This window comes from Sinocyclocheilus grahami, unplaced genomic scaffold (genome assembly GCF_001515645.1).
Source record: "Sinocyclocheilus grahami isolate Dianchi unplaced genomic scaffold, SAMN03320097.WGS_v1.1 scaffold629.1, whole genome shotgun sequence".
NCBI classification, from domain to species: domain Eukaryota; kingdom Metazoa; phylum Chordata; class Actinopteri; order Cypriniformes; family Cyprinidae; genus Sinocyclocheilus; species Sinocyclocheilus grahami.
In genome coordinates this window covers 454,406-463,220 of record NW_015505808.1, presented here as the reverse complement: position 1 = coordinate 463,220, position 8,815 = coordinate 454,406, and the positions used below count along the sequence as shown (strand labels likewise).

Genomic DNA, 8,815 nt, shown 5'->3' with positions numbered 1-8,815 from the left:
GTCATTTAGTTTTTAAATGACATGAATTTTTTTCTGACCACCTAGTATCCTCTTGATGGCAGTTTGAAAATGCCTGGCCTAAATGTTACAGGTTTGCTTGCATGTGTGGGTAATTGAAAAGTCCAATCTCATTATTGTGCCCTTGAACAAGGGAACAAGGTACTTAATTTTTTTGCTTGCAGACTGTCCCTGCAATTACTGTAGTTTAGTGGCTTTAGGTAAACAGCACCTGCAAAGTGACAAGTAATTCTCTAATTACTAGAGAAATTAAGCTTCTATTTTAATAAAGCAGATGAAGCCATACACACATAATACAGGGATATTGGAGATGTTCCTATTGTAGCACAAGGATTGAATTTGCATGTCTGTTTGTAGAGGAGCATTGCAAATGTAAATATATCAGTCAAGTCACAATTTCATAAAGACAATCAGTATGACATTACACAAAAAAAAAAAGAAACGGAACAACAAGCAAAGATTCATCATTGGTGATGTTTACTTTGGGCAATGAGCTACAACCACAAAAGACAGTATGCAAGGAGAGTAAATATTATGGCAAGATTATGAACAGATCAGAAAGAATTCTCATTGACAATGCAAGATTGTTGAGTACATTTTAAAGCAATAACATTCAATTAAAAAAAAATTAATACATTTCTACTAATACAGTATAAGAGCAAAGAATAATTTTTAAAAACCATCCCATTCCTCAGTAACACTGTTGTTGTTTTTTAAATGCAAATAGAAAAATATCCATAGATGAAAAAAGGTATCCAATCTGAGCTGGTTTATAGTCTGACATAATACGCTGGAAAATACTGGTTGTCTTATTGACATCAGCTTTGAAAAATTGAAATACTGTGAGACACTTCTCCACTGTAAATAAAAAAACTTTTCTTTTAAAGAAAGTAAAGCAAATGACACTGCAACCAACAAATCTGCATTTGTCCTTCAGCACTCAGACTACGGAGTATAAAACCAGTGAATGAAAGACCAAGAGGCAAAAGAGAAATCGCCACATCTATGGATATGATACAAAGCTTGTCAAATTCTTATTTCACATACCATTGAAATAGTACAGGACTGATCAGCTCTCCGATCTCAAACACATTTGTAATCTCTGCTGGCTTTTGTGCTGCATGCAATACAATATAGAAGTCACTAGAATATTTGATCTAATCTAGATGATACAAAATGCTCACGTAATGAGGACTTCACTTTAAGTAACACCTGAAATCTTTTTAATATGCTTTGTAAATTTGAAAATGCTCACGTAATGAGGACTTCACTTTAAGTAACACCTGAAAACTTTTTAATATGCTTTGTAAATTTGAAACACATGGATTAACCAAGGGTTAGGTTTAAAAAAAAAAAAAGTTTGAATAGCTTATAAATTATGTTCTTTGATGCAAATCAAAACATATATTGATTGTTTTTTAAACACTGCATAAATGTAAATTATATACAAGCATACAGAAATCATCTCTAAAATACCTCAGGGCACATGGGGAAATTTCAGAATAACTAAGCTATTGAAGGTGCAAAATGTGAGGATGTTTCCTCACTGTAGACTATTCCTCAGTCGGCTGCATCCAAAAGAGGACAAAAGCACAGGATAAAGTGTTTAAACATACAATACCATAAAACAAAAAGAGAGAGAAAAGCACAATCATTCTTTTAGAAAGCCTCAAGTGAAGCACAGAATAATTGAGCTGGGTGAGGAACGACAATAAAAGAAGCAAATAAACGTGTGAAGGGAATGCTGATGATCAGCTCATCTCCTCTTCACTCATCGTCGCTGTGGCTCCCCTCTGACTGCTCCTGAAAACAAACACACAACGATATTACACACACGTGCGGACCACAGAGCGCCCCGCGGCAGAGCTTCAGTGACCTCCGTCACGCCCACACCACACCTGACTGATTGCTGGTCCGCAGAGGCTCATTATTCGTGGACTGAGCTGGTTACTGAATGCACCTCCTTATTTCTGGTTAATGAGACAATCTAACACTGACTCATGGGCCTTGGTCACACGGCTCTGACATATTCACACTGACTTCATACGAGGATTGATATTCAGTCATGAAGCAATTACACAATGGAAAGAAAGCGTATGTGAAAGCGAGAGAAACAGAGAGACTTACATTTCCCTCTTGAACTGCGGCAGATGGGATAAAGAGAGAGGAATTAAAACTAAGTTTAAGGGCACAGTATATCCTTTTTCTGTTAAATGATTCCCTCGCGGAACTGCATAACATCTCAAACACCTCTTAGAAGATGAAAGATAAGGACTAAGCATCTAGAATTCTTTGTTGAGATATTAGAGGCTGTCTGTGGGCTACATTTTGAGTGGAAGCACATCTTCGCAGTTAGCCGTCCCGTAAGCTCTCAATAAAAGCCTGTTTTTTTGGTGATAATATCCTCCTCAAGCATGTTCAGTTAAAATGTCAATGTATGCACCTGAGCTTTTTGAATACAATAATCTAATTAAGCTAAATGTCAACCTGCTAAACAGACTGTATCAATGACAGGCCTATTTGATGAGAGGATTGGTGGACCTACGTTCTCCTCCTGTTCTTCCTCGCTGTCATCATCACTGACCACGGGCTTGGCCTTTCCACGACTTGGTCTCTTCTTGCCTTTGTCCTGACATCTCTCGTCCCGATTACTCTGCCTAATTTTCACCTTCACTGATTTAGCTTGGATTAAAAAGAAAAGAAAATCAGAATAAAAGAGAATTGAAATAAAATTAACTCCACAGCGAAAAAGATATATAAATACAAATTAGCTTACAGAAATAGTCATTTTAACAGAATAACACTACGACAACCCATATTGTTTCAAATTCCACTCACATCTATTAAAAGCCCATCCTTTCAAATACCACCCACATCCTTCTAATTCCCTAAGTACTTTGCTGTTAACCTGTTTGCTTGATCAAATGTACACTGAATACTAAACATCCCTCATGAAATGCTTAGTGTTTTGTGGTCTTCAGTGTGTGGCCTTTAGATCAACAATATGCCAGTGTACTCAAAAAAAAAAAAAAATACAGAATTCACTTTTAGTAGATATACATATCTAAATTGTAATCTTTTCTTTTTAAAAACAAAAATGACTCATCCTGCACCGAATTTTGTCCAATTAGATGCTCTCGATTAAGAATGTCCTTCCCACTAATACAACAAGCAATTGACTAGCAAGTAGAAAATCATGTTCACCTATGTGATGCCTCAAGCCAACTTTCTACTATCTCTGACATTTGCATACAATTGTCACATTTTGTCCCCTAGCAGAGGTTGCATGGAACTTTCAAACTGGCCATTAAGCAACTGTTACACTCACTTATTCAAGTAAAAAGAAAAAAAAGATTTTATAATTATATCTGCACAAAACAAATGACCGCCAATACATCTAAAAGAACAAACATATATATTCATAACCACTTATTTTACAAAAATAATGTTTAAAGATTAATGTTTTAAAGCAAAAACATTAATAATTCTCACCTCAATGTTTTAAAATAAAATGCATCAAATCTGGTCTGGTGGCCGCTTTTGTTCTAGTTGCAAAAGGTTAAATATTTCAATGCTCAAATCAGTTCTGAAAATTCTGATCGGAACTCTGCAGTCCTTATACTACTCTTGAATGGAAATCATTGACTTCAGAGATAATGAAAAGGCGGCTTTATGACTATTTAAAAAAAGGGTTTAGGCTTTTGATATGTGCCTCTTACTTTAACAAAACAAAGAAAACTGCACTTCTCAAGCAATTTTAAGGGGTATGTTGAGCCTGAGTTTAATCAGTATCAGTAAACTAGTCCTTTGTTAATGAAAAATCTTACATTCTTCCTCTGATTCCTCGTCATCATCATCATCATCATCATTGCTGTCATCATCGCTTTCCTCCCTAGCAAGCTTTTGTCTTGCACTCTTGAATACTGACTGGAGAACAATCGAGTCCTCATAGATCTACAAAAAGCAAAGGGTGAATTAAAAGTAATAACACAAACAAACAAAACAGGAACAAATTAAGATATCTTTAATGCCAGTAATCTGCATGTCAATACATTTCTGAACATTTTTTAAAAGCTGGAAAGGTGAAGTGAAAATATTAATATTAATAAACCTATGTGCAGCAGTCCTTTCAAATAAAAAGTGATGCTAAGGACTGTTTGAAGAGACAGGATAAAAAGTTTATTATATTTTTGCAGAGGTCTGGACTACAGACCTCTGAAATACACAATCCACCATGAAAGTACTGCGTAAAGAGATCTGCATAAAAATTATGTAAATATATAAATATAATGTGCATTTCTTATAAAGCTTTAAATTAATTACACGTGGGTATGGGCAGTAATACACTTCAGACAAACCCAAAATCCAAATTTTATAGTGCATGATAGCCACTGTTCAAACAGATCAGTGACTATTCAAGTCTTTGTACAGTAATAGGGCCTTTCGCACTGTGGGAACCTTTTCATAGTACCAGAACTAATTGTGGAACTACCCACTCTTTGGCGTTTTCGCACCGCCGGAACTGGGTGCAATTTTAGTACCGGACTGCCTTTTTCGAGAACCAAATTAGCTCCTACTCCGGAGCAGGGTCTAACCGGCACAACTGGTACTAATCGTGACGCAAGTAGACATTGATTGGCCAAACGCGTACGAAAACCCCCTCACCCGCCATGATTTAAAACGCCGTGTAAACATACTGTAAACATTGTGTAAACTTATTTTGCAAGTATGGAGAACAGCGATAGATGGACGGATGCTGAAGTGCAGGCACTTGTAGCAAATGTAGCACTGCCAGTTGTCGGTTGAGATTTTTAGTTCTCCTTTCCATTCTTTCAATCGCTTTACGTATACGTCAACATTCCATGTCCATTATTGTGAAACCCGCGAGACACAACAAAAACACAGCTCCGATCACAGCATCCTCCATCCTCCTGTTGTTCTTCTTTGTTTCCGTTGTTGAACGCCACGCACAAATGACGTCGCTGTCGACCGGCTTACGTCACTTCCTAGTACACGCTGTCAGTGCGAATGCAACCCTTTAAATGGTACTGGGAAATAGTTAGCGCAAAATCTTCCCAGTACTTTAGTACTGTATATTTAGTTCTGGAACTAAAGCGGTGCAAAAGGCCCTTATGACATGCTTACTGTCTGCATATATGACAGGCACTTCATGGAATTCATGCAACATATAATCACTGCAAAACCGTGGTGTAGTGCTACTAGGCAATTCATACAGTAATGGAAGGTGTTCAATCCATTTATTCACTCACCTGAGAGCCCTCTAGATTATAAGTCTGAGCATTGTGACAAAGAAGCATGACGTCTTTCTCCAGATCGCTCACACCCCTGTACTTGTGGCTGCGCACACGCTCCTGCAAGAACAAGAACATTTCTAACACCGAAACATCCTTCACCTATAGGGGCCAACTTTAACAACTCAGGGAATTGCCAGTTAAGAGTTACTACAGATAATGAGAGAAACCAACATTATTAATTGAACACAAAAAACACGTTAGGCAAGTAAAGCAACCTTTATAAGGACGAAAACATCAGTTTATCTCGTCTTGAAACAAAAAACAATTCTCTATGGCAGGGTAATCCCGTTCTCATCCAGCTGGAGTAATGAGTGTGCAAGTTCTGCTCGTATGATAATATGTCACAGCAGAACATATAATGTGTGATGTTCAGATGTGTGGAGGCTTAAGGGTTACACTGAAATAAAAGACATACTGTAACTCACTTACCTTGATCTTCTTGAAGTCCACTGGCTTCCTTATCAGTTCATAGTATTCAGGGAGCTCTTTCCTGGAGGGCAGCTGCACAAAGACCTCGCTGAGCTGACGGCCTGATCTGTGATCAGAAGCAGAGATTGAGTGTTATCGTGGCTTCCTCTGACTGCACACTGAGAGATAAACTATGGAATCAGCCTAGCTGGATTTCCAACTTGGTGGAATAATGTCCAACTGCTTTACATTATCTTCATATTGGGGCTTTACTGACCATTTACCCTCAAGCTCACCCCAAGCCAACAGGAGACAACACAAGTCTAAATCCAGGACAACAGGAAATTGTATAAAGGCCTGGAGAAGCAATATTTCTTCAGACATACTGGTGACATGGAGTGTTTTTTTTACCTCACAGGATCCTGACCATTTATGGATTATGGAGGCCACTGTGCTCTTAGGAACTTTAAGTGCAGCAGAATTTTTTTTGTAACCTTGGCCAGATCTGTGCTTTGCCACAATTCTGTCTCTGAGCTCTTCAGTCAGTTCCTTTGACCTCATGATTCTCATTTGCTCTGACATGCACTGTGAGCTGTAAGGTCTTATATAGACAGGTGTGTGGCTTTCCTAATCAAGTCCAATCAGTATAATCAAACACAGCTGGACTCAAATGAAGGTGTAGAACCATCTCAAGGATGATCAGAAGAAATGGACAGCACCTGAGTTAAATATAGTTTATAGTTTTATGTATAGTATATAGTTTTATGTGAGTGTCACAGCAAAGGGTCTGAATACTTAGGACCATGTGATATTTCAGTTTTTCTTTTTTAATAAATCTGCAAAAATGTCAACAATTCTGTGTTTTTCTGTCAATATGGGGTGCTGTGTGTACATTAATGAGGAAAACAAATTAACTTAAATGATTTTAGCAAATGGCTGCAATATAACAAAGAGTGAAAAATTTAAGGGGGTCTGAATACTTTCCGTACCCACTGTACATTTGTTTAATTTAAAACGAAATAAATGATTATTTTGACATAATAACGCTATATTTAACGCTGCTTCATCATAGTTCCTGGTTCTGGTGACACATGTTGACTCACATGAGCCACCTGCTGGTGCGTGCACAAATAACACCCGTCTACAATTATTCTCCTCAAACGGGGATGAGACGCTGCTGGGAAAAACGTTTTCATGTCTGGAAATTTCACAGTTGTTTTGTTTTCAAAGAGGATAAAGGAAATATGCATGAAGACTCTTACTTTAACAAAGTCTACTCAACCAACTTGAACAAATCATTATGTTAGCTAAAATGTAATGTTTGTTAGTTATTTAAAATTCCATGGTGTGCATGACTGCAGTTGTGTGTAAGTTTTCTAGCGGAAAATGAGCAATTAACACGAGGCGTCTTTCCCAAAAAGACTCATGGCTGTATTAGATCAAAAGGGTGCTTCTACTAAATACTGAGCAAAGGGTCTGAATATTTAGGACCATGTGATATTTCAGTTTTTCTTTTTTAATAAATCTGCAAAAATGTCAACAATTCTGTGTTTTTCTGTCAATATGGGGTGCTGTGTGTACATTAATGAGGAAAACAAATTAACTTAAATGATTTTAGCAAATGGCTGCAATATAACAAAGAGTGAAAAATTTAAGGGGGTCTGAATACTTTCCGTACCCACTGTACATTTGTTTAATTTAAAACGAAATAAATGATTATTTTGACATAATAACGCTATATTTAACGCTGCTTCATCATAGTTCCTGGTTCTGGTGACACATGTTGACTCACATGAGCCACCTGCTGGTGCGTGCACAAATAACACCCGTCTACAATTATTCTCCTCAAACGGGGATGAGACGCTGCTGGGAAAAACGTTTTCATGTCTGGAAATTTCACAGTTGTTTTGTTTTCAAAGAGGATAAAGGAAATATGCATGAAGACTCTTACTTTAACAAAGTCTACTCAACCAACTTGAACAAATCATTATGTTAGCTAAAATGTAATGTTTGTTAGTTATTTAAAATTCCATGGTGTGCATGACTGCAGTTGTGTGTAAGTTTTCTAGCGGAAAATGAGCAATTAACACGAGAGTCCCCACACCCCGGATCAGTCAATGAAATAAAGAAAGATCATAACATTTCACATACATTTCGACATGTAGGCTGGCTTATTTTAAAATAGACTAATATGGTGTAAATGTTTTAATATTGTGTATAAACTATATTTATTTTTACTTGTACATGTTAAAGAAATATGTGAACACCATAGTTGGTGTAGCTCTGTAGAGAGTTGGGCTGGGTAAACATTGGTTTTCTGTAGGGATGCACCGATACCACTTTTTCCAGTACTCGCCCGATACCGATAATTTTATTTCTGGTACTTGCCGATACAAAGTACCAATACCAATATTTTCATTGCATTTGTAAATTTTTTAAATAATGGGTACAGAAACCAAAAGAGTATGTATAATGTTAGTTGGTTAACTTAATTTATCAAATAGATACAGTCAAACCTAAATTTATTCAGACAGCTTCAACATTTCTCACATTATCACAGTTTATTCGTTATAGTTTAGAAAATGGTAATACAATATGACAAGAACTCAAGAGTTAAACTGTGTCATAACAAATTTGCTTGAATAATGTCAGATAACTTTGATAGAAAGGTATGAATTGGATTACAATAAACCAAAAATTATTCATACAGCTGTCAATATTTACACAACTATCAATACTTTGTCGGGTGACCCTTAGCCTCGATGACAGCATATAGACTCCTGGGCATGCTGTTATCCAGCTTCATGCAAACCTGAACTTCAGTTTTTTTCCCAGACTCGGTCTGAATAATTTATGGTCCCAAATTTGTATCAATTTTACTGGTAGTCCACTGTATGAAGAATTGTTGGGTATAATATATCACAGTTTAGTTTATTTTGCTATTCTCACTTACATAAATGAACTATAGTGGCCTGCACCCACTAGTAAAAAAAATATCAAAAATTATATCTGGTCTCTGAATAATTTTTGGTTTGACTGTATATCCTTCTGTTATTTTCACACTTAATTATGCC

General features: G+C 36.7%; 1 protein-coding gene across 6 annotated transcripts in view; it reads right to left on the bottom strand.

Annotated features, from left to right (window-relative positions):
* Positions 1-892: 892 nt before the first annotated feature.
* The window catches only part of LOC107558033 (probable global transcription activator SNF2L2), a 52,867-nt gene continuing 44,944 nt past the window's right edge, over positions 893-8,815 (bottom strand). For 4 of the 6 annotated variants that reach the window (XM_016241637.1, XM_016241634.1, XM_016241635.1 and 1 more), the window contains 7 exons: positions 5,763-5,868; positions 5,289-5,390; positions 3,846-3,972; positions 2,564-2,700; positions 2,146-2,159; positions 1,302-1,821; positions 893-1,230 (listed from right to left, as the gene is read on the bottom strand). In XM_016241637.1, the coding sequence (XP_016097123.1) occupies positions 1,770-1,821; positions 2,146-2,159; positions 2,564-2,700; positions 3,846-3,972; positions 5,289-5,390; positions 5,763-5,868 (538 nt within the window). In that variant the 3' untranslated portion in view covers positions 893-1,230; positions 1,302-1,769. The remainder of the gene's footprint in view (positions 1,231-1,301; positions 1,822-2,145; positions 2,160-2,563; positions 2,701-3,845; positions 3,973-5,288; positions 5,391-5,762; positions 5,869-8,815) is intronic. The other 2 variants (XM_016241640.1, XM_016241638.1) reach the window with 1 other exon arrangement.